We start from the raw sequence: 25,998 nt of genomic DNA on the forward strand, positions 1-25,998 counted from the left end.
ACTGTTAATCCAAAACACATTTATTTGGAAAAGAGGTCCCACTGTATTCAGGGGAGCTGCTTGTACCTTCAGGACCAGTGTGCTGAAGAAGTGACAGAGCATTCTGAAGAATATACTAGGCAGCCGTGTTGGTCTGAAAGAGGGGTGGCCAAACTGTGGCTTGGGAGCCATATGTGGCTCTCTCACACATATTATGTGGCTCTGGAAGCTTCCACCACCTCACTGGCTGGCCAGGAGATGGCATTTCTCTCTTTAAAACACTTCTCCAAACCAAGCCAGCCGGTGGCTTTGGAGAATGCATTTAAAGTTGTTTTATTTCCACCTCTCCCTCCCTCACTCTCTCTGTGGCTCTCAAACACCTAATGTCTTGAGGATCTCAAATATCTGACAATTGTTCTATTGGCTTGTTTGACCACCCCTGGGACTCTGAAGCAACAGATCAAAGTTGGAGTCCAATAGCACATCTAAGGCCAACGAGGTCTTATTCAGAATATAAAAATGCATACGAAAGCTGACATTCTGAATAAAACTTTGTTGATCTTAAAGGTGCTACCAGACTACCAACTTTGTTCCAGAGCATTTTGAAGTAAGGCTGTTTGTTTAAAACTTCAACAGGCAACACTGGATTACTTTCAAGTGTGTATTTTACACAGGAGGGTTAAATTTCCAAGTGAAAACATAACTTGTGCATTGTTCATTTATATCCCGCTTTTCGGCCAACAATGATTCCCAAGAACGATTCGCCAAAGGATCAGGAGGATGCTGTGAAGCATCCACAATCCATGCCAAAGGAGCAAACATCTCAGCATGAAGGATCCACTGGAACAGGGCCATGGCATGAACGAGCATGAGCTTGCCATTTGCCGCAATAACAACATAATAAACATCATGTTCTGTTCTCAACAAGCAGCATGCTTCTACCTGCAATCGACAGGGCTCACAGAGGGAGGGCAGAGGCTTCATGCCCGGATCCAGCTACGGACCGCCTGCCCCCCCCATGAGACATTTTCACTGCATTCAAACATCATGTGCATTGATTTTTGTTATTCCCCTGAGCTGCCTTGGGAACCGACGCTGCCTGAAAACGTCAGGATAGAAATGTGATAAATAATAGAGTCACATTAGAAACAAAGAATCGCCATCCCGAACGATGACATGAGAGCAAAGCAATCTTTTAAAAAAGTTTTTCCCCCCTTAGCATGTATATATCACCACAGCTGAGTTCTTCTCATTTTAACAGCTATAATTACATGCTTGGATTTTGGCTGGTCTCAGACATCGTAGACATACTTTTCTGACAATCATCTTTTACTTTGGGGACTGATTCCTAATGGGGGGGGGCATACGCTTATCTATTTAGCATGTTTTTACCCTGTCATTCCTCCAAGGAACTTACGAGTTGTTGGAACTCTCTGTCTGGGGCAGTGATGCTCTGTATTCTTGATGCTTGGGAGGCAACAGTGGGAGGGCTTCTAGAGTCCTGGCCCCACTGGTGGACCTGATGGGACTTGGGGGGTTTTTGGCCACTGTGTGACACAGAGTGTTGGACTGGATGGGCCATTGGTCTGATCTGACCTGGCTTCTCTTATGTTCTTATAAGTGTCATACATGGCTCCCTCTCCTCCATTTTACCCTCACCTATGTGAGCAAGGTCAGTCCTAGACTGCCTTGCACCCTAGACAAGGCTAAGTTCTGGTCCCCACCCCCCCACCCCGATAATGTCACTGAGTCACATGGGGGACACTCAATTTAGCACCCCCAGAAGGCCAACACCCTAGGCAATTGCCAAGTTTGCCTCATGGCAGAGACGGTAGGTTAAACTGAGAGTAAGTGACTGGCCCAACGTCACCTGGAGGAGCTTCCATAACAAGGTGGGGATTTCAACCTGCGTCTCCCAGGCTGTAGCACAACTCTCTAAGCTCTGTCTATGCTAACAGGCGGAGGATAGTGTGTGTTGGAACTATGAAATGTGGTAGGGTGAGAGAGTTCCAAAAACACAAATATGGGAGCAAAGAATACCACACATGCAGCAGCCTCCTTCTTAAGCAGCAGCGACTGTGCACAGACAGCGCCTGACTGGATCAGGACAAAGGATGCCAAAGGAATTTACAATAGATCTCACCTCATATGCAAACACATTGCCTGTTGTCTTGATAGCCACTATGTGCGAGTTATTGGTGAACACTGTGAAGAGGATTGGACAGTGGTACTTGCCTGATTTAGGGGGGGAAGGGAAAAAAAGAGGAAGAAACATTACTATTAGATTGCTGATCAATAAGATTTGCATCTCATCTTATCCTCACGATAAACCCCCACTAAAATTACTAACTTCAGTATTTGCAATAGAAAAATCTTTAAAAATGAGCACCAGGAGGCCAACTGGAGAGCAATTTCTGTCGACTGATTCGAAGGGCTTTGTAAAGAGGTGTTTTCCATGTTTTTGATTTTTTTTTTTGCAGCGATGGAGAAGCATCGCGTTTTAGAAAGCAACGCCCAAACTCAGAAAGATAAAGGCTGCCAACGATGGCCATGCTTTGGCATGAGAAGCCTTCTGCTGACGCGAGAGGCTTTCAAGGAAGAGGAGGAAGAGATTGGGCTTATACCCTCCGCTACCCAAAGGAAGTGTGAGGTGGGTGGAGCTGAGAGAGCTCTCCCAGAATTGCTCTTGAGCAGAACAGTTTTGAGAGAACTTGTGGCTGAACCAAGATAGCATCAGCAGGTGCATGTGGAAGAGTGGGGAATCAAACCCAGCTCTCCCAGATGCATTTAACCACTACACTAAACCAAGAGGTTTGATGAACCCTTGGAAGTAGGTGGAAGCCAAAGTATGGATGCACAATGGGAAGGAGAAAGTGCTGAAAAGCACTCCTCTTCCCCACGCAAGCAGAAGTCTCTTCTGAATGCAGCCATGAAGTCTCTTCTGTGCCACGATTGGGAACCAAACAGCAAAGTACAAAACTTTGCTACAAAACATTGCTACCAAAAACACAGTAGTTCAGAAGCACATGCCAAGACCAATGGAGGGGGGTGATGTAATATTACAGGACTGCATGTGGTATGCATTATCTGTTTATTGTATGCATTATCCTGCTCCTGCAGCATTCTTTTCATTTTTTGTCATTTCATTTTCTGCACTGCTCAACATATTATGTCTGATTTCCCCCCCCCCCCTTCCTCTAATTCTTGTAATGCCAATTCCTTTTGCATTGCTTATCAGATTTCTCATGTTACATTTACTTCTTTTTTTAGTTCCACCTTTCTCCTCATTGGGAACACAAAGCAGCTTACATCATTCTCCTCTCCTCCATTTTATCCTCACAACCTTCTTGTGAGGCAGGTTAGGCTGAGGGTATGTGACTGGCCCAAGCTCACCCAGCAAGCAGAGAGTTGAACCTGGGTCTCTCTAATCATGGTCCAATGCTCTTAGCTGCTACAGCACACTCAAATCTATATGACTGTATCGTTTTACAACAAGTAATCCACTTCTGAGTCTCAATAAGACGAAGGAAACTAATCTATTCATTAAAAACAAACATGAATAGCAAAGATGTTTGCCTAACCTCCACAGGATTCTATAAGGCTGGCGCAACCACCAAAAAGGTCCTGTTCCCCAAAGCAGCACATAGGACTCTGTAGTAGGAAGGGATCACTAATAAAGGCAGTGTGGAACTAATCTTGAGGGGAATATGACTGCATATGGAGAAAGGTGGTTCTTCAGGTATGTGAGTCCCAAGCTGAAACAAGCTTTAAAGGTTTAATAATGACATCCTGAATTGAAAGTAGGTTAGTAGCCAGTTGGTTGTAACAGAGGCTTGAATGTGTTATTAGCGCCCCAAATCAGACCATGAGGCAGGCAGCTGCATTCTGTACCAGTGGAAGCTTTTAAATTGTCTTCAAGGGCAGACCTATATACAGTGCATAACAGTAGTCAAGCCTCAAGGTTACTAATGCATGGACAAACATGGTAAAACTAATTCTGCATATGACAAGAGTCTTCATACAAGATGAAGATAAAGAGCCCTATCTCAGTCTAACAAATTACAAGGAAAAGGGAATTAATTTCATATAACTAGGCCTGAGCAGAAAGGAAAGCAGAAGGGAAAGATAAGAACTGCCCTCTGGCAAGTTGCTTAGGAAGTAATTTATTCTAGAGGTTCAAGTGTAGTCATGACTTTGTTTGAAACAAAAATTACCCCAAAAATGTTGTTTGACCTGCATGAGGCTGGAGAATATTCTGCATTCCATCCAGACAAACAGTATTTTCTTAAATCTGATTGTGCACTTTTCAATAAAACAAACTGGCTTTGGATGGAACTGAGTTGTAAATTTCCCAGAAGACATTTCATAGGTAAACAAGGCAATAAAGGCAAGGGTATAAGAAAATTTATAGAATGATTTTGGAAAAAAAAAGGGGGGGGAGGGAACTGAAGTAGATTATTATTTGATCAGCTCCCTGTCTTGGGGTATGTACAGGAAACTGTGAAATCACTTGGGTTTTGTCTGAGTTTGCAGGCCTGTTAGGAGTGGGGTCAAGGAGGGACAAAATTCAAGGATCCAAAATTCTGGGGGCCCTGCTCATCCTCAAGGCTCATGGACCTCAGCAAGTCATGTAATTTACTTTCAAGTGATGTTTGGATTGGGTCTGAGCGGTGGGAGGTTCAAATGATAACCAAACATTGAAATATCTTATAACTACATAACCAAACGTCAATTAACAACAAAAATCCCCAAAATGTAATATATCGAACTCTTCATTGTTTGTGTAAAATTTAAGTTAAAACCAAGGCAAAAGTCTTTTCAGATCTACTTCTGAGTTCAGAAAGTCATACATGTAAGACTGAGTATTAACGACAGCACTAAAACGTATATAATCCCATTTAGTTCTAAACGGATCAGAACAAGCAGGGGTGGACTGGTCATTAAGGCCACTGGGAAGACTCACAATGATCTGATGACCTGGGCTCCTACAGCCCTTCTGATCTACTCCACCTTAGGGGAGAAAAGTCTCCATCTCATTCCAGCTTGGTGTAGTGGTTAAGTGCGTGGACTCTTATCTGGGAGGTCCAGATTTGATTCCCCACTCCTCCACTTGCATGTGTTGGAATGGCCTTGGGTCAGTCATAGCTACCACAAGAGTTGCCCTTGAAAGGGCAGCTTCTGTAAGAGCTCTCTTAGCCCCACCTACCTCACAGGGTGTCTTTTGTAGGGGGAGGAGATTCTAAACCACTCTGAGATTCAGAGTATAGGGCGGGATATAAATCCAATATCTTCTTCTTCTTCCTGCCCAATTCTCAGTTCAGTTCTAAACCACATGGGATTCTCCACCATGATGCTCTTAAGTTTTCTGCACAGCAACAAGCACCGTGCCGTTAAAGAGCACAGCCTTCAGGCGCATTGCCGTGCCAACTCACCATCACTGTTTTTAGCGAAGTTCAGTTTGATAAGAGATTTGGCATCCAGTTTCTGCAGGGGTAAACAAACACAGCAGTTAGTCATCGTCATCCTTGGCACTGACCCCAAAGAGATATTTTTAAAAAGCAACCGTGGCATGAAGTGACTCAGAGTGAACAGGGCAGCTGCTTTCTACACATAGATACAATCGGCCCCCCAATCTATACTCCAAGACATAAGAATGTAGTCAAAGGCCATGGTTTTCAATGTGGGAAGCAGGAATTCTTGCGGAAGATCAAGCAGTTGCTTGGAAAAAGAACTTTAATTACCTCTGCAGGTTAACATTGGGGAAGCAGCCAGGAACAAAAGCATTCAACCACAGTAAATAGCGCATGGATTGTGTATGCAGTGGGACATTCCATCTTGCAGGTTTTCTGCTTCCCGTGGCACAAAAATCTGTGGACTCACACAGGGTAGCAAAAAACGTCTTGCTCCCGCTTGAGAGCCACCTTTTGGTGGGACCCAAATCCACAATACAAATTCATATGTTCCTTTCTTCCCAAACACACAGCCATTGTTTCCAAGTCTTGTGCAATGAAGGTTTTGTAATAAGCATCCTTTTTTGAAAATGGTCAGGGTTCTCTGAGCTTGCCTTGACCTGGATGGCTCAGGCTACCCTGATCTCATCAGGTCTCAAAAACTAAGCAGGATGGGCCCTGTCTAATATTTGGATGGGAGACCGCCATGGAATTCCAGGGTTGCTGTGCAGAAGAAGCCAATGGCAAACCACCTCTGTCCCTTTCCTTGAAAACCCCACAGGGTCGCCATTAAGTTGGCTGCAAATTGACGGCACTTTGTACACAAACGCTCCTGGTTTTACCAGTTTTTACAATACTCTCTGGATTCTTCTTCCATGTCTAGTTGAGTATAAGGAGCCCTCAGGGACCTGAAGGACTATGGTCACATGCAAGTCAGAGGTTGCTCTTCCATCCAAACAGACCTTCTCTGTGCTCTAGACCTCCACAACTCAACTCATGATTAGTTCTCAATCTCCCTGTCCAGTAACTCATTCATAGTTTACTCAGCAGAAAGTTCCTCCATTGCCCCCTGCCTTCTCTTTCCTCCCAAGCATCTCCCTGTTGATCATTCCACTGCCATGACCCTCAGTTGCTTTAGTATTGATACTTCTCATGTTGTTATGATTTTTATTGGGTCCCCCCACCCAATTTATCGGTTCCATCGACCAGGCACAAACATTTTCTAAACAAATAAGTGAAATATTGGGATTCTCCCGCTTCATTATAACCTTCTCTCTCATTTAATTCCATGAACACTTTATGACATTTAAGACAACAAAGCTTTTTTTGTTTTTAACTCTGGTAATACCATATTTCTACTTAACTTCAGGCCTACAGCTACATGGATACGCTGAGCGTACCCAACTGGAACTGCCGTCTATGCTGCCATATTATTGTTTTAATGATTTTTTTCTATGTTGTTTTAATGGTTTTAAAAGGTATGCAATGATTGTGGTTCAAATTATGTTGTTCTCCGCTCTGAGCCAGCTTGCGGGAAAGGGAGGAATATAAGTCAACTAAAATAAATAAAATTCTTCAGAGGGGAAATAATACTTTCCCCAGCTATAACTGAATGCTTTCATTTGTTTAGGTGGATCCTTTTGGGCTAAAGTTGAAAACAGGGGGGGCCTTCCTTGCTCAGCTAAGACAAATGCGATCGACGCACAGAACAGCTTTATTTCAAGCTTGCCACAGCCCTGGTTGTGTCTTTTTTTTTAGGAAAAGGGCCTTGCGTGAAAAGCAGAGAGGCGAGACTCACAGCAAAAGCATTACTATGACGACTGGCAACTCTGATTGAAAGTGACAACTCCATAAGGGATTGCTTCTGGAAGGGTATAGAGCGAGCAAATTATAACTGCAATTAGACTCATTAATTCACATGCTAAAATAACCACCATTTCTCTTTTTGGCTTGAACATGACTGGAACAACACAGTCCTCCGAAGCCTGGTCTGGGCATGGAGAAAGGGGGAGGGAAACAAGACGGCAGACCCCTGAGATGCTGGAAGAGATCCTACTGCTCTGAGCAGTCCCTGAGCACCACAAACTGGACACATGTCTACCCTTGCCATAGTGACCCTCTCTCACTCTGCTCCCAACTTGTGGGGAACACATCAGATGACTTGCTTACTGGAGCAGAAGAAGCTGGGAAGTTGCGTGTCTATCAAGGCCCGATGTCAAGAATCTGCCTTTGAAGGAGTATCACCGTCTCTCCCTTCCCCTCCCTTCACACTGCATGATTTTTTAATACAGTCACTTCTTTTTGTGGCCACAACCAATGTGATATGATAAGTAGTAGGTCCAGGGGGTTTGGAGGCACAGTTAACAATTCCTTTGAAATCTGGCCACGATGCTGCATTCTGATTTCATCAGGACAATACAGCTTTCTAGCAACCAAAAAGGTGCAGTTCTCTTTTAGAGACAGAGTGCCATCCAGGCTGGTAGCTACAGGAGGGTGTGTGTGTGTGTCCATGGGGGCCTTGCCCCATGACTCCCTGTTGGGCACCCCAACTCAGGTACCTCTGACCTCCCCTCCCTCCCCCCTGTCACCGCCACAGGGGTGAAAGCTGAGAGGCTGGGGATCACCCCTTCCCTCCTCCCTTGATTTAAATTGTACGGAAGTGGTATCTAGGATCAGACACTGCTCCTCCTTTTAAACGGTGTGGAAGAGGCAGACGCTGCTCCGGGGTACCCCTCCCATGCAATAAATCACAGAAGAGGAAGTGGGTGGCCTCCGACCCTCACCTTTCACCCCTGCAGCCCCTCAAGCAGTGGTGGCGGCAGCAGGGAAGGTCAGGCACCCTGAGTTGGGTGCCTTTAGTCAAGGGAAGGAAGTCATTAAGTGCCCCCTGACTTTTTAAAAAAGGTAAACAGTAAAGGTAGTCCCCTGTGCAAGCACCAGCCGTTTCCGACTCTGGGGTGACGTCGCATCACGATGTTTTCACGGCAGACTTTTTTACGGGGTGGTTTGCCATTGCCTTCCCCAGTCATCTACACTTTCCCCCCAGCAAGCTGGGTACTCATTTTACTGACCTTGGAAGGATGGAAGACTGAGTCAACCTTGAGCTGGCTACCTGAACCCAGCTTCTACCAGGATTGAACTCAGGTCATGAGCAGAGCGTTTGTACTGCAGCTTTACCACTCTGCGCCACGGGGCTGTTAAAAGGTAAAAGTAGTCCCCCTGTGCAAGCACCAGTCGTTTCCAACTCTGGGGTGATGTCGCATCACGATGTTTTCATGGCAGACTTTTTACGGGGTGGCTTGCCATTGCCCTCTCCAGTCATCTACACTTTCCCCCTGGCAAACTGGGTACTCGTTTTACATGCCCCCCCCCACCAACTTTTTAAAATCCTGGCTATGACCCTCATGTTGTCTGCTTTTGCTGCACGCATTCTGGTTTGAAGATATCTGCCTAATTCTACTTTCTGTTCAAAACACACAACATCCACCTATTAGCCAACTATTAGGTCTCGCTAAATTTCCTGGTGGCCTTAAGAGGCACAGGAGGCAGCTCTGCCAACTGTTTTGAAAAAAAAAATGTGAAGGCGGTGCACGGATTACTGTCTTTCCCGAGAAAAGGAATTAAAACTGACATGCCCCAGTCCAGGGACCAACTTGTCAAAAAGTATTTTAAAAAAATAACCCTCAGGACAACATTAAAAGTTAGAAAGATACCATAAGACCAGCATGCTAATAGGGTATACCTTCAGTAGCTATTAAGACAAAAGCCTTGCTGGATTAAAGCAAAAGTCCAATGAGTGCAAAATTCTGCTTCCAGCAGTGGCCTATGAGAAGTTGACAAGAAGAAAATAAAGGCATCCTCCCTGTCCAATGTGTTGCCAGTGATCGGTCTTTAGATTTATACTGCCTCTGCTCAGATAGGTTCCATCTTCCTATTGAAGCTAGTGGTCATTGATCAGCCTTCCATTGATTTCAAGTCACCTAAGTGGCCATCACTATATATTGTGAACACCGCAAATTACTCATGGCATGGTCTATGTATAATGTCAAGCCTGGGTTTGGCATAAATAAGCATCTCACTTACCACTCCATCCCCTTCCCCAACATGGAGAAGTCCACTAACGCAAGTCATCATTTTTTTATTTATTTGCTTCATTTATACTCTGCCTTTTCCCCCAGTAGGGGCCCAAAGCAGCTAACATTGTTCTCTTCTCCTTCATTGTATCATTACAACCACCCCGTGAGGTAGTTCAGGCTGAGAGCGGCCCAAGACCACCCCAGCAAACTTCTACTGCTGAGTGGGGATTCGAATCGTAGTCCAGCACTTGACTACTTGAACCACAGCACCATGCTGAGTCTCTTTTCGGTCAGCAGTGCAGTGGCTTACTCATCCTCTCCAATCCAGAGGTGCAGAACTTCAAAATTGGGCTTTCAATCCTGGCGCACAACGAAAGAGCAAACTATAGCTTGCAGACAATAACTGGCATTAAAATGTAAGTCACTGACTCCAAACAGATGAAAGCATGAAGATGGAACACAGGGCTCATTCCTCCCACCCCTCCATTTGATTTCCTGCCCACATGTCAAGGTTGCCAGTTCTGGGCTGGTAAATACCTGGAGATTTTTTGGGGGGGGGGGGGGGCGGGGAGCCTGGGGAGGACAGGGTTTGGGGAGAGGACAGATCTCAGTGGGGTGTAATGCCCTAGAGTCCACTCTCCAAAACAGCCATTTTCTCCAGGGGTATTGATCCTGGAGATCAGCTGTAACAGTAGGAGATCAACTGGTACCACTTCTGGAGGCTGGCAATCCTACTATGTGTAATGTGAAGAAGTGCTTCCTTCTGCTTCTTTTTGTTGTTGTTGTTGTTCAGTCGCACAGATGAGTCCGACTCTTTGTGACCTCATGGACCAAGTCATGCCAGGCCCTTCTGACTTCCACAATCCTCCGAAGTCTGTTCAAATTCATGTTAGTTACATCAGTAATGCCATCCAGCCATCTCATCTTTTGCTGTCCCCTTCTTCTTTTGCCTTCTGTCTTTCCCAGCATCAGGGCCTCCCCAGGGAGTGCTCCCTTCTCATTTGGTGGCCAAAGTATTTGAGCTTCAGCATCTGACCTTCCAGGGAACAGTCTGGGTTGATTTCCCTTAGGACTGACTGATTTGATCTTCTTGCAGTCCAAGGGACTCTCAAGAGTCTTCTCCAGCACTACAACTTGAAAGCATCTATTCTTCTGCGCTCCACCTTCCTTATGGTCCAGCTCTCACAGCCATACATTACTTCTGGGAATACCATCGCTTTGACTGTACTTCCCACCCATCTAATTTTCACTGGATAGCCAGAGTTCTAACATTTTAATTTCAGAAACATCTTCCATGCCCCTCCACAGTTATCTTTTCTTCTGACCTTGAAATGCCCCAACACTTTAGGCTTTCCTCCAAAGAAAGGTGTTCCAACCTCTTTGCTCCTTTTGGCTGCCCTTTTCTATACCTCAGCCAGGTTGACAATGTCTTTTTGAAACTGAGCAACCAGAATGGAACACGATGTTTCCAAAGTGGCCACACCACAAGATTTAATGGAACACATCAGGGTCCTTTCCTTTCTTTCAATAGCCTTTCTGACATTGGTGAGCCCTCTTTCTGTCCAACACCCTTACCCACCAGTAATGTTGGCTTGGAGATGGTTGCTGATAGTGCTTTCTGTTGTAACCTGGAAAAGGCAACAGGCACACATTGAGCCTAACTAATTCCAATGCCGGTAATGAGCTCCAGGAATCGGTATAGATAACAGATTGTTCCGAGCCTAGAAACTTAATGTGGTTCCAAGGCCAGTGAGACTGTAAAAAGTTCTGCAGTAAATATGGATGATTCAGAGGTAAGCTTCCTTGAAACAGCACGGTCCATATGGACTAATGCTACTCCCACACGGTCCTTGGAGCCATCTGCAAAAATTGTAGTGTAATTGTTGTGACATGAGCAATGCTCATAACGCAGTGACTGGTATCGTTCCAGGGGCATCACAGAAGCCGGTCAAGTAATTGGCAAGGCTGAGGAGGCCGGCCAGTCCAGTGGGGAGGAAGGGGTGTTGCTAAAGCCAAGTTCTCTGTAGATGAAATTCAATCTGTTCTACAACACCTGGGATTAAGGATAGGAGCTGCAACAGAACAACCCACCCCAGCAGGAAATGACACATGAACACACAAAACTGCCTTACACTGAAGCAGACCCTTGGTCCATCGAAGTCAGTACTGTTTACTCAGACTGGCAGCAACTCTCCACGGTCTTAGGTTGAGGTCTTTCACATCCCCAACTGCCAGAACTAGAGATGCCAGGGATTGAACCAGGGATCTTCTGCATGCCAGGAAGATGTCCTACCACTGAGCCACAGTCCCTGGAAGTGAGGCAAGGATTGGAGGGTAGTAACATTCTGCAGCAAGAGTTGTTGATGAGAGAAAGCTGGCAGAATGTTGTGGTTACAGCATCAGACTAGGATCTGAGAAACAGCGGTCTGAATCCTCTGCCCTGTGATGGACACTTGTGGTGTAATCTGGGGCCACTCACACTCAGCCTCACCTCCCTCACAGGTCTGTTCTGAGGACAAAATGGAGGAGAGGAGAATGACACAAGCTAATCTGGGTCCCCACTGAGGAGAAAGGTGGCGTATAAATGAAGTAACCAAATAATGGGTCCATGCCAAGAGAGTTGTGTGTTATGACACAGCAAGGTTCCCAGTCCAAAGATTGGATTGTGCCCATGCCCAAGTCAAGGCTAGAAGTCCTGTAGAACTGATGTCCGCAAAAACATTTTGCATCATTTTTGAAGTTTCACCAGGTGCATATGCAGGAGGAGGCAAGCGCTTCTTCTCTAGCGCCAGTCTGATGAAACAAGACCTTAACTTCACCAAGACGATGACGCCCGTGCCTACACCACACCACTTTAGCCTGCAACCAGGAATACATGTGACAAAAGCCTCGTATTAAAAAATACAGGGTTTTTTCCCATGCACAAAGAAATTCAGCATGTCAGGGAAAAGGATAGGCTAAAATTGGAATGATGGTTCTCTATCTGCAGGGGATGGTTTTTGTGTGGAGGAACATTCCCTGAGGAGAGCCTTCTACATCCCAAACTACCTCAGTAAGAACTAAGTGGTGGGGCTCAACTACAAGTTTTTTTTAAAAAAATTAAACTAGCAGGCTTGTATGATAGCTTTGAGAACTCAGTAGAGCGGTGCAGGGGGAAGGAGCCCTTCACCATTCCTCCCACGCTGTTGCCCCAAGTGCAGGAACTTATTTGCATATTAGGCCACACCTTGACACCATTGTTTTCAGCAGGAACTCATTTATATATTAGGCCACACCCCCTGATGCCAAGCTAGTTGGAACTGCGTTCCTGCTCAAAAAAAGCCCTGCCCAAGTGCAAATTGGCCATCCTATTTGATTTGCTCCAGACTGGATTATCTTGCAACAGATGCAAACTGCTGTTCACTCCATGGGAAAGATGGAGACAGAGAGTCCCAGTCAAATTGGGGCACCCCAATTCTCACTGCTGCACCTAAAGAGGATGGGCAGGTCACTCCTGTTCCTCCTCAGCAGTAGCTGGTTTTGAAACCCTCAGCACGAGCCCCAAATCCTTGCTGCTGAATTTTTCAAAAACCAAGATCAGCCAGAGAAGAATGATGCAAAATAAAATATGTACACCCACCACAATTTAGACAGGTTTCAGAATTAAGTTTTTACAGGTGCAAAATTTCACGTTAACAGTGTCAGGTGGATAGAAGAGCAAGATTCAAGTCCATTAACATCATCAAGACCAACAAAGCCCCATTCGTCAGACACCAGGTATCCAACAAAGGGGGCTTTGGTTCTCAAAGCTGACACTCTGCTTAAAATCTTGCTGGTCTTTGAAATGCCATGTAAAACACCACTGGAAAGTTTTGGTCCAACTACTTCACAAAAAAGTTGCACAAGTTACTCAGTTTAGTGGGTTTGTTAGGTAGCTAAAGAAATGTGAAATAAGCAAAAAAAAAAATTAACTCACATCACTACACCTTCATCTGCTTTCTCCCACATGGACCTGCCTGTCTGCTGAGGGACTCATCCAAGGCCCTGCTTCCCACTCTTCTCCAAGTCAGCAACAGCTGCAGAACGGCATCTGGAAGCAGGGCCTTCTCTGTGAGGGCACCCTGATTGAGGGATTATTGCTCCAGACCAATTCACCTGGCACCAGCACTGTCCTCTTGTACATACCGGGTTAAAACAGTCTTATTCTCCCTGGCCTTTGATGGTGAATAATACTGATTGCCTTATTAATGACAGTGGCAGGCCACTCAGCTCTGCTGGTTTGTGTACATTTTTGGATGTGTTATCTCTGATTTGTTTGCAGGAGCAATTTAGATGGATGAGAGCACACACTTTGCAAGCAGAAGGCTGCCTTTTATGCCCCAGAAAGCCGCTTGCTGCCAGTCAGAGTAGACAATGCAGAGCCAGAGAGGCCATTAGCCCGACACAGTCTCGCCGCTGTTCCAAATGGTGCCCTGCCCTCGGCTGTCTTCCATCTTCCCCGTCTTCTTCTCGAGACGTGCCTCCCGCAAAGTCAGCCAAGCTCCTTTTGGCAGTGACCTACTTTCCAAGGATCCCGAGCAAGCTTCCCTGCCGAGCTTCCCCTCTCCCGTCTGCCAGCTGACATCGCTTGTTCCTGCCAGGATCGAGGAGGGAGGCCTTCCTCCGCTGTTAATACAAAGCAGGAGTTCTTTTGACTGTGTAGGTTAGTGGGGCACCGGGGCAGATGGAAGATGAAAGCGGCCGCCACGGCTGAGCTTAATTGCCCTTCTGGCGTGGACAAACTGCGGCTCTCTCGCCCGGCCATTCGTTCCAGGCGCACGCTGCCTCTTCAGCCTTTGCCAGCAGTTGAAGGTTTCCATGTTCCGCTAATAGATTTGTCGCCCACGCCGTTCAGAGGCTGCGTTATGGACGGACTGAAGAAGGGAGCCTTTCTTCAGATGGGCTCATGCAGGAGCACTGGGCATGGACCCAGCTGAAGCAGCACTGGCCGGCCCTTGAAGATGGTTTAGAAACAGCAGCTGAGGCAGAACCTGCAGGCCTGCCATGCAGCTAAAATGTGCCACACAGAGTGCATGACACCTCCCACTGTTTATCTGTACCGATTGTCAGCCAGGGGGACTATTTGATGTCCTTATTGTAGCCTTTACAGTATTGAAACGGCCTGGCCCCTTCATCCCGGCTGAAGGGAAATAGACCAATTAATGGATGAAAGGTCTATCGATAACTATTAGCCACAGTGGTTAAATGGAACTTCCCTGTTTAGAGGCAGTGTACCTTTGAATGCAATTTTCCAGAGAGGAAACAGCAAAGGATGACGACTGCCTTTATGACCTGGCTTCTGGGCTTCCCAGAGACATCCCACTGGCCACTGTAGAAAGACAAGATGCTGAACCAGATGGACCTTTGGTCTGACCCTTCAATGCTGATTTATGGGGAATGTTTCCCACACATTCATCTCCATCATCAGGGCTCAGCTGAGAACAGTTGGACCACAGACCACCTCCCTTCAAATATGAAACTGATGTAGGTTCATCGCAGGGTCTTCTCAGTAGTTGCGCCCATTCTTTGAAACTCCCTGTCCAAAGCAACTGTTTTACCTCTTCTTTACGGTCTTCTCGCTATTTAATTAAAACTTTGAAAGTTGAGATTTTGTTATTGCTGTTAACGACGGAACTGGGAAGTGAATCTTTGTTGTTTTGATTCTACTCTCACAAGGCTTTGCATATGCAGTATAGAAAACTGTTCCAAATAAACCAGACCAGATGTTATTTGTTTTTAATTTAGCTGCATTGGTAGTGCATTCGAGTTAAAAATGGGGGAGGGACCTGCATTTTCAGTACCTACCATTTCATCAAGAATACTGATGCAATTCATTTTGTTTATGAGCTGCAAGACAGAGCACCAGATACAGCTCTAGAGCAAATGACGACAATGACGATGATGATACTGGATTTATATCTTGTCCTCCTCTCCAAATCTCAGAGTGGCTCACAATCTCCTTTATCTTCCTCCTCTACAACGGACACCCTGTGAGGTAGATTGCGGCTCACAATCTCCTTTATCTTCCTCCTCTACAACGGACACCCTGTGAGGTAGGTGGGACTGAGAGAGCTCTCATAGAAGTTGCCCTTTCAAGGACAGCTTTGTGAGAGCTATGGCTGACCCAAAGCCATTCCAGCAGCTGCAGGTGGAGGAGTGGGGAATCAAACCCGGTTCTCCCAGATAAGAGTCTGCACACTTAACCACTACACCAAACTGATTGGCCTATGTGTGAAACAGAATGCTGGACTAGATGCGACCACTTGGTCTGATCCAGTAAGGCTCTTTGTATGCTACTGGCTTGACTGTGTTAATTTAAGACGTTCTTCCTCTCTCAAATCCTCATCTGCAACATGGGGAAAATAATACTGACCTAATTACAGAAATATGACATGGGATATGTCAAGATATTAACCTGCCTAATACCAAGTCAGAACATCGGTCCATCTAGGCCGGGGGTGTTGAACTCATTTGTTATGAGGGACGGATCTGACTTAAACGAGACCTTGTCAGGCCAGGCAAGGCTGTATTGAGCCGGGCCATGTGTGTACCTATTTAAGATCAGGTAGCAGCGATATAAACTTTTTAAAGGACACAAACACGACTAAAGATTTATTTTTTTTAAAAAAAACTTGAAACAAAACATGCTTAAAAAACATTAGCACTTGTTGGTCTTAAAGGTGCTTTCTTTGTATTTCTCCCATGGGATCCAGAGAACTGGGCAAAGAAAGCTCTAGCTCTTTCCCTCTCTCCCTAGGGGACCAGGAGGGGGAGGAGACTCAGCCGATTGAAGGAAAAGAGGTTTGGCTCAGTAGCTCTGCTGTGCGATTGAGAGAGCTTGGCAAAGCAAGCTGAGATGCGGAAGGAAGAGAGAGGGAGAAGGAAACAGATGCTCGGGGGTCTGATAGGAGACATCCGGGGGCCTGATTCAGCTCCCGGGCTGCACATTTAACACCACTGATCTAGGCCACTCTTGTCTACTGATGGGCAGGAGCTCTCCAAGGCCACTTTGGATACAAAAGGAGGAGTGCAAACACCTTGCAGAGATCTATCTTTCCCTGCCATCAAAGAGCTTTCAGAGTGGAAACACCATCATTGGGACTTTCTATATATAAAATAGGAACTCTGCCACTACTATACAGAGTCCAACAGGGATTTTTTTTTTTAAATTATTTGCAAGGAAAGCCCAATACCTAACTTCCACCCACGCCAAAGAAGATCAACGACCTGCATTGGGAACCAGCCAAAAACTGAGACAGCTCACAGGACAGAGTTTACAGGGATGTGTATATGCACAAAAATAGCACACAGACAAGAGACGGTGAAACAAAAACAGAAGCCATGCAGTTAACGCTCAACCATTCTCAAAAGCGGTGATCCACCTTAGCGCAATGAACCTCCACGGCATGGAAGGAAATAAGCCAGACTAAATCAAAACAAGGGGAGATACAGCTACTGCGGGAGCTATAAATGACGTCCATCTCTCTTATACTATAAACAGAGCATTAATGCTGGGGCTCAGCACCCCAGGTGAAAGATATGACATTATTCTTTGGAGTACCAGCTGTGGAAATCGGAAAAAGGAAGTCACAAAGGCCAACAAAGCACAAACGGAGGATTACTGCCAGAAAGGTAAGGCTTTTCTATGCATGATGGGAACTTAAAAAAAAAAAATCACCCCTGAGGTGCAATTAAGAGTAAGCATTCCTTGGACAGGTGTAAGATTTCTCCATAAAGAACAGAAAAGGCCTTCCTGGAGCAGACCAAAGCCGCCATCATCCTGCTTCCCTACTGCAGCCAACCAGGTGTCCTTGGAAGTTCTTAAGGTGTGGTGGCAAGAGGCCTCCAGCTGTTGTGATCTCCTGGCAACTGATAAGAGATTCATCAGCCTCTGAACATCTACTCATCATGCTGACAGCAGATCAATCCCCCATACATTTATCCAGGTTCCTTTCAAAGCCATCTAAGCTAGTGTCCATCACCAACGTGATCTAGCAGCAGTTAATCAGACACTGACAGAAGAAGTATTTTCTTTTGCCCATCAACTTCATGATGTGACCTTCAGCTCTAGTGTTATGGAGATGAGAGGGGGAGAGGTCCATCAAAAGCTATTCGCCATGGTGACTGTAGAGAGCCTTTATGTACAGAGGCCCCGAAAATCTGAATACTGGAGCTGGAAGGCAACTGATTGGCTAATGCATGAAACAGGGATGCTGGACTAGATGGACCACTGGTCTGATCTGGTGGAACTCTTTTCTTCTTATGTCACCTCCTCCTCTCTAGAACAAGAAGAGGAGATTGGACTTATATCCCACCCTTCACTCGAAGTCTCAGAGTGGCTTACAGTCTCCTTTCCTTCCTCTCCCCAAAACAGATACTCTGTGAGGTAGGTGGGGCTGACAGAGCTGAGAGAACAGCACTGAGAGAACTTGTGACTGACCCAAGGAAGGTCACCCAGCTGGCTGCATGTGGAGGGGAATCAAACCTGGTTCTCCAGATTAGCATCCGCTGCTCTTACCCACTATACTAAACAGGCTCTCTAGTCTATTTCCATTCCCGCAACAACTCTGTGAGGATCAGGGAGAATGACTGGCCCAAGAGGACCCCTGCAAGCTCCAAAGAGAAGTGGGTCTTTGATCTCCAGTCATCCCAAATCCCAGCCCAACACTTTAATGGCTACAGCGTGTTGGCTTGACAAACTTCTCCTGGCTGGAAGGAGCGATGTCCATTCTTTGCAAACATAAAAACTTTGGATCCGATGATAACTTTCTGCTAAGATTTCTTCCAGCAGAGAAAAACTCTGGTGGGAAGAGAGCAGTTGGAACCAACGTGGTGAAAGGCAGTCCCTGGATGCCAGCCAAATACAAATGGGAGACCTCGTTTCTTCTTCTTTTTAATTCTCTTGCAAAAAGAATAGCATCATTCAGAACCATAACACTGGCTTTCTATGGCAGTGCTACATTCCGCCAAGCCCTCACAGAGTAATACTTGTTCTTTAGATTCTACAGCCAGTGTTGTGGTTAATCCAACCTAATTCTCCTTTTAACAGATGTGGACTGGCATGGCATGGCATAGCCCAAGCCTGTCAGATCACGGAAGCTAAGCAGGGTCAGTACTTAGATGGGAGACCACCAAGGAAAACTCTGCAAAGGAAGGCATTGGCAAACCACCTCTGCTCCTCACTTGCCTTGAAAGCCCCTTGCTGGTGTCTGCTGTGTTTTTATGGCACATACATACATAATTCTTCCTTTTGCTTTCAATAGGAGCTGCAAAGGTTAGCCTTTGCATAGAATGCCCCCTAAAGCCTCTGATGGGAACAGGTAGCTCCCTTTTTAACCGAAAAGCCCTAGGAGCTGGACATGGAGAATGAGCAGTAGGCTAGAGAGAAGCTTACAAAAGGCATGCAAATACACATTGCTGCATCAAAGGGTGAGGATGGTAAATCTGAGAGCCATGCACAAACTTGCCCTCCAGGAAACAATGTTAACACCAGCTGTATATAAGCAAGGAACAGGATGGGAACTGGAAGGGAAGGGAACAGACATTGACCTGTTTAAATGTCGTCTGATCTGACAGCCCCCCTCTCCCCCACTACCGTAAGCTCTCCAAAATTGTGAAGGGCTAATGTTCAGGATTATTCTAGTGAAGCCCATCAGATCAAACGGCCCGTATATCTGATAACTGGGCCCTGGCCTGGCTAGCTGAGGCTAGGTGATCTCATCAGATCTCAGAAGCTAAGCAGGGTCAGCTCTGGTTAGCAACTGGACAGAAGACTACCAGGAATACCAGGGTCATGACGTGGAGGCAGGCAATGGCAAACCATCTCGGTGTAGTGGGCTCTTATCTGGGAGAACCGGGCTTGATTCCCCACTCCTTCACTTACAGCTGCTAGAATGGCCTTGGGTTAGCCATAGCTATTGCAGGAGTTGTCCTTGAAAGGGCAGCTGCTGTGAGAGCCCTCTCAGCCCCACCCATGTCACAGGGTGTCTGTTGTGGGGGGAGAAGATATAGGAGATTGTAGGCCACTTTGAGTCTCTGATTCAAAGAGAAGGGCGGGGTATAAATCTGCAGTCTTCTTCTTCAAACCACCTCTGAATGCCTCTTGCCTTGAAAACTTCACAGGGTCACCATAAGTTGGCTGCAACTTGATGGCACTTTAATTACACACACACACATACCCCCCGGATCATTTATCTCATGGCAAGAGTTACACCTCAACAATGTTTCTGTTTCTTCTAGTACAGTACACCATTAATACTACCAGAGAATCTTTGGTTCCACATTATGGTTTTATTACACTGTTAATGATTTCTACCTTTAATATTGACTAACTGTAAAGAACATAAGAATATCGGGTGACTCAACAGATAACTAAAGGAGAGCAATTACTGTGACTTTAAAACACCATCCAAAGTTATCTATACTCTGGTATCTTCTTATAGTGTATAAAAACTATGTTAGGTCATTTGGGGGGGGGTGTATAAGTAAAGTGCCGTCAAGTTATTATTAATGTTTATTTTTTATTTTTTATTTATTAATTTTTTATTTATTAATATTTATTAATGTACCATTGGTCATTGTGTTGTTTATTACTGTTCTATTTATTAATGTACCATTGGTCATTGTGTTGTTAGCCGCCCTGAGCCTGCTTCGGCGGGGGAGGGCGGGATACAAATAAAATTTTACTTACTTACTTACTAAGTTGCAGCCAACTTATGGTGACACGGTGAGGTTTTCAAGGTAAGAGGCATTCAGAGGTGGTTTGCCATTGCCTGCCTCCACATCATGACCCTGGTATTCCTTGTGGTCTTTAGTCAAAGAATACTTAAAAATAATTATTACACATTTCTCATACATAATGATTATCCATCAGACCTCCACTAAGACTTCGAATTACATCTTTACTTTGGTGTTTAGCTGGCATTCTTACCACTCTGAGATATTTCTCAAACCTGGGCTCAGAAACATCTGCTGATATTATGTATATTATTACTAATCTTCTAGAAGGCCATATTAGTCTCTTATGCCACTATTGGTCTCCAAAGATGTTGCACTCTGGGTCCTTAAGACTCCTCCATTGACATATTTATCTGAATGGGCAAGGGAATTCCTTTCTTCTGGCCAGCAGAAGTATCCTCTGTGATCTGTTTTGGATAAAACCGACAACTGTTGCCCTGTGTTCTTGGCCAAATCCATGACAGTAAAGAGCGACAAATATGGCCTTTTTATTCTTTGTCCACTTTAAAATTTTATTTATGAAGACATTTACACCCCATCTTTCCTCATGTTTGGGGTTTGTTTGTATTTTTCCTGTAAAGTAGAAGCAGACGAGTTTTCAAGGCAAGAGACGCTCAGAGGTGGTTTGCCACTGCATCACAACAACCCTAGTATTCATCAGCGGTCTCCCATCCCAATACTAATCAGGGCTGACCTTGCTTAGCTTCCACAATCTGATGAGATTAGGCTAGCCTGGGCTATCTAGGTCAGGGCTTCTTCATGGTAAATGGCAGGGCTTTTTTTGTATAAAAAGCCCAGCAGGCACATTTGCATATTAGGCCACACCCCCTGGTGCCAAGCCAGCCGGAACTGCGTTCCTGTGTGTTCCTGCTCAAAAAAGCCCTGGTAAATGGCATAAATCCAAACAAGAAAAAAATACGGCACAAAAATAAAGATTCTCACAAGTTAGAGTCACGCCCGTTAATGCTCATAGGCTCCAAACATGTAACTGTATGAAAGACAAATTAAGTTTAAGCCCCAACTAGTCCATATTCTTTTTTAAAAAATAAAATAAATTAGTGACCAGGGAAGAATATACAGCAACCATCCTTATCTCATATTCTGCAGAAATTTTTCAGGGGACGATGCACGTGAATTCCCTTTGTTTTGTTTTTTAAAAGCCACGGTTAATATTAAACAGAAGCAATGGCTGGCACAGTAATTTCCATAGTGAGACAGTAAAAGCAACTTGCCGGAAATGCTTCCCTGCTTTGAAAACTGCCAGCTATTCATATATTTGACACACAGATTGTGTAGATGCATTGTCAGAGTTGCACTAAGGACTGTTGACTGTGAGGCAGGCCTTTTGTGGATGCAAATCCTTTAACAGCTGACAGGCAAAGCAATTCTTTCAAAGAACCACTGGCAAGGCAGAAATCAAATACATGCTGTAAAGTACCTTAATCAACACTCGAGAACCTTCTCCACTGCAATTAATGCACGTTATTGCCCTGCAAATATTGCTTCCCTTGCTGTAAACATGACACACGTGCTCCCCCCCTGCCCATAATATGGATGAAAACACGAACTCCTGTCTTTCATGGATGCTTGGCCTATGGTTTCTGGCAGTGAGACTGCAAAGCAGTCTCATAATAGTCCTGTGACCAGAAAGGCAGGTTTCCGGGGATGGTCTGCATGCTCGCCTCCTTCGTTGTGGCTTTCCCACTGGCACTGGCTCTTCAAGTGGGATGACACGTTCTAGTCCAGGGGTGGCCAAACTGTGGCTCAAGAGCCACATGTGGCTCTTTCACACATATTGTGTGGCTTTTGAAGCCCCCACCCTCCTGACGGCCAGCTTGAAGAAGGCATTTTTCTCTTTAAATCACTTCTCCAAGCCAGTTGGTGGCTTGGAGAATGCAATTGACATTAAAGTTGCTTTCTTTCTACCTCTCCCTCCTCCTTCCCCCATCTATTTGCTTTCCTCCCTCCCTCCCTTCTTGTCTTGAGGCTCTCAAACATCTGATGTTCATGTCTTGAGACTCTCAAACGTGTATTCTATGTGGCTCTTACATTAAACAAGTTTGGGTGCCCGTTCTAGTCCATTTCAAGCTTCCGCACCAAAAGCTGCTGGCTTCCTTATGTCCCCCAGTCAATTTCAAAAAGCATCAGAAAACAGGCTTGTTTGTTAATGGTGCTACGCCTGTGGTTTCCCACAGAACCACAACTTGCAGGCAAAAACCGCCGGGCAAACTCTGGTCAATTCAACAGTTCCCGCAGACCTGGTTATGGTTATTTTAATTTCCTGATCCTTGCGACGCAACTAATCATTCTTATAGTTGTTCTATTTCTTTTCAAGGAACCTGTCACCTGCTGCATATTTAACAGAACCAAAACACGGGCGAGCACTGACTCGCTGCCTTCTGCTCATTCGATAAAAAGCGAACAGCTGCACCAAAAATCAATTTTAAAGCACAGCTGGCCCAAAATCGTAAAAGGAGGATGATTTTTAAAAGTCACCTTGCCCCCCCCCCATACCTTGCAAAATAATCTCTTGGCAATTGAAGGCATGGACTGAAGAGGTCAAACACCCTGAGAAATGGAAATCTGCAAGTATGCCTAAAATCAAGAAAATCTGCATAACGATATGTGGGCAGGAGTAGATAGAAACCCAGCATTCCTGTTTGCAGATCTTTTTGACAAATACATATGAATGGTGAGTTCTTCTTCCAGGAATATTTCCAAAACATTTCCCCGGAGGAGAAAAAAAATTATGCAGGCAGCTAACAAAATCCCTGATGGCCCCAAGACTTTCAAAGCCTGGGTCATGACTGCCATCTAGTGCTGGAAGAAAAATCATGTAGTTTGAAGAACAAAGCAGGAATCAAGTTCACCTTTAAGACCAACCAATTTTTATTCAGAACGTAAGCGTTCGTGCGCTCTCTTAAGCACACTTCATCAGACGAGGGGATCAGTAAATACAAGCAGTCTGGAAAACTAACTGTGTGAAGGCCTCGGCCTCTAAGCCTTGCAGTTGGCCCTCCAGAGGAACTGACTAGCTGCTGTGAGAGACAGGATACTGGACTAGACAGACCATTGGTCTGATCCAGCAGGGCTCTTCTTATGTTCCTGCAACTTCTAAAGCAGGGGTGTTGAGCTCATTTGTTATGAGGGTCGGATAGCACATAAATGAGACCTTGTCAGGCCGGGCCATGTTGGGTCAGGACAGGTGTGTAACTATTTATGATTAGGTAGCAGAGATATAAATGCTATAAAAGACACACACAAACACAAAGATTTTTTTGAAAAAAACAAACAAACTTAAAACATGCTTAAAACATTAGAACTCATTGTTCTTAAGGAAGTTTTCTTTGTATTTCTTCCCATGGGATCTAGGGAACTGGCCAAAGGAAATTCTGGCTCTTTCCTTCCTTCCCCAGGGGACCAGGAGAAGGAGGAGCCTCAGCCAATAGGAGGAAGAGAGGCATGGCTCAGCAAGCTCTGCCTCCCCTACTTCCTCCCCAAGGGAGGAACCTCAGGCAGTGGAGAAAATAGAGGTCTTGGTCTATAGCTCCTGTGCAATTGAGTAAGCCTCGCAAAGCAAGCTGTTATGCAGAAGGAAGCAAGAGAACGGGAGAAGGAAGCAGATAACAGCCAGTTGCTTGGGGGCCTGATAGGAGCCCTGATTTGGCCCCTGGGCCGCATGTTTGACACCACTATCCTAAAGCTTTTAATGCTTTAAAACCAACGGCATCAGTTCTGTTAAAAAGGAGAGAAAGGGAACAAAGAACAGTGGCCTATATCCTGCTACTCTGCTTCCCAAAATTCAAAGCTTCCTTCCAGCCCAAAATGTCTTCCTCCAACTTATGCAACTCTTTGACCAGTAGAAGAACCATTTGACTTAGAGTAACATTTCGAAGTTTGCTAAGCAGCATAGCAGGACGTAGTCCGGTATAACCAGACAAAACTCCTATAGCTATAGCATATGCATCCTAACACCAAAACCCCCGGCAGTTGAATAGGAATACGAACCAGGCAAATAGTCACAATGATTATTGCAAAATCCAAATATAAGCTCATGCCTTCCATAAAGACCAAGCAGAACAATGTATGCTCTCATTCTACAGAAGATGGAAGTGTTCCTTGGAGTTTTATGAGGCTGGTCAAGATCTCAGGACATTTCTTCCAAGACTGCAAAGTCCAACTTTAATGGAGAACATAACACTAAACTACAAGTTTCAATTACTGCAGAAGAGGTTCAGTAGGCAATAAACTTAATAAGCTCCTGGATCAGACATACTGCAGAGTTTTACACAAAGTTCAAGGTTGGTATATTTGTTTTCTGATGGCATGGAATGAAGAAAAATCCCAGATCCCTGGAAAGACACTAAAACAACATTGGGCCCAAAATCTAATAAAGACTGCGGGATGGCAAAACCCTTCTCTGCCTTAAATGTGGACTACAGAATTTCAACGGCTATTAAGGCTGAAAGGTTAAATACGGTGCTGGGGGCAGCAGTGTAGCAATCAGGTTTTCTAAATGGTAGAGAAAAGACCAGGAAAAAAGTTATCACTACAATCAATCTCTGGCACTACTTGATTTTTAAAAGGAAGAAGATAATAAGGCCCTCCGATTCGGGCTTAAAGGGTTAGAGCCAACAAGCTTTTTCACTGGTGTCACACAGCAGGAGACCAGGAAGGGCCTTCTAGTGGCTGCCACCACTCTGGTAAGGGTCTGTCTGGGAAGGCCCACAGCACCCACCCAACCCATGTTCCTTATTAACAAAACCTTTTATCTTGGATCGAAGAGACGTAAGGACCCAAGCAGTTGAAGAACAAGAAGTTTGTTATACGTGCTCTAGAGCAGGGGTGGCCAAACTGAGGCTCGGGAGCCACATGTGGCTCTTTCACACATATTGTGTGGCTCTTGAAGCCTCCAAAGCCCCATCAGCCAGCTTGGAGAAGGCACTGGTCTTTTTAAATCACTTGTCGAAGCCAAGCCAGCTGATGGCTTCAAGAATGCATTTGAAGTTCAAGTGGCTTTCTTTCTACCTCTCTCTCCCCATCTGTTTTCCTTCCTTGTCTTGTGGCTCTCAGACATATGACATTCATGTGCTGTGTCTCTCAGACATCTGACATTTATTTTATGTGGCTCTTATGTTCAGAAAGTTTGGCCACCCCTGTCCTGGAGCAACAAGTGGGTAGTAAAACGTTTAGTGCACAGTAAATATAGAAAAACAGCAAAGGTTGGTACAAAGAAACAGACAGCCTCAACGCAATTAGCTATATATTCCCCTCCTCTCATGCCAATAGAGCCACCCGCTTCAGGGTTAGCAGAAAGAGGGGAGGAGGGGGAGGGAAATGTCTGCTGGGCACTCCATTATTCCCTATGGAAATTGGTTCCCATACGGTACAATGGAGAATCAATCGGTGAGTATCTGGGGCTGAGGGGGAGCTGTTTTTCAATATAGCATCTGATGCTTCTCCTCTAAACACTTCCTGAACTGGAGGGGTACAATTCTATGAGCCCCGAAACAAAGTGTGACCATCCTTCATTATTTCCAATGGAGGGAAGACATTTAGAAGGTGTGCTCTCCCTTTAAATGTGATCGCAAGAACTTCCTTTGGAGTTCACCTGTGCTTGTCACAATCTGGCTCCTGGCTCCACCCCCAAAGTCGCCACAGAGTCATATGAAGCTGCCTTATACTGCAGGGGTGGCCAACAGTAGCTCTCCAGATGTTTTTTGCCTACAACTCCCATC

At 45.3% G+C, this 25,998-nt stretch overlaps 1 protein-coding gene across 1 annotated transcript in view; it reads right to left on the reverse strand.

The window, feature by feature from the left end:
• PPIL2 (peptidylprolyl isomerase like 2) overlaps nt 1-25,998 on the reverse strand; it is a 122,830-nt gene that overhangs the window by 83,563 nt on the left and 13,269 nt on the right. The window contains exons 6-7 of the mRNA XM_060249625.1: nt 5,412-5,463; nt 2,123-2,214 (exon numbers count right to left, since the gene is read on the reverse strand). Coding sequence (XP_060105608.1) covers nt 2,123-2,214; nt 5,412-5,463 — 144 coding nt within the window. The remainder of the gene's footprint in view (nt 1-2,122; nt 2,215-5,411; nt 5,464-25,998) is intronic.

The sequence above is a fragment of the Heteronotia binoei genome, chromosome 11 (genome assembly GCF_032191835.1).
Source record: "Heteronotia binoei isolate CCM8104 ecotype False Entrance Well chromosome 11, APGP_CSIRO_Hbin_v1, whole genome shotgun sequence".
In the NCBI taxonomy this organism is placed as follows: domain Eukaryota; kingdom Metazoa; phylum Chordata; class Lepidosauria; order Squamata; family Gekkonidae; genus Heteronotia; species Heteronotia binoei.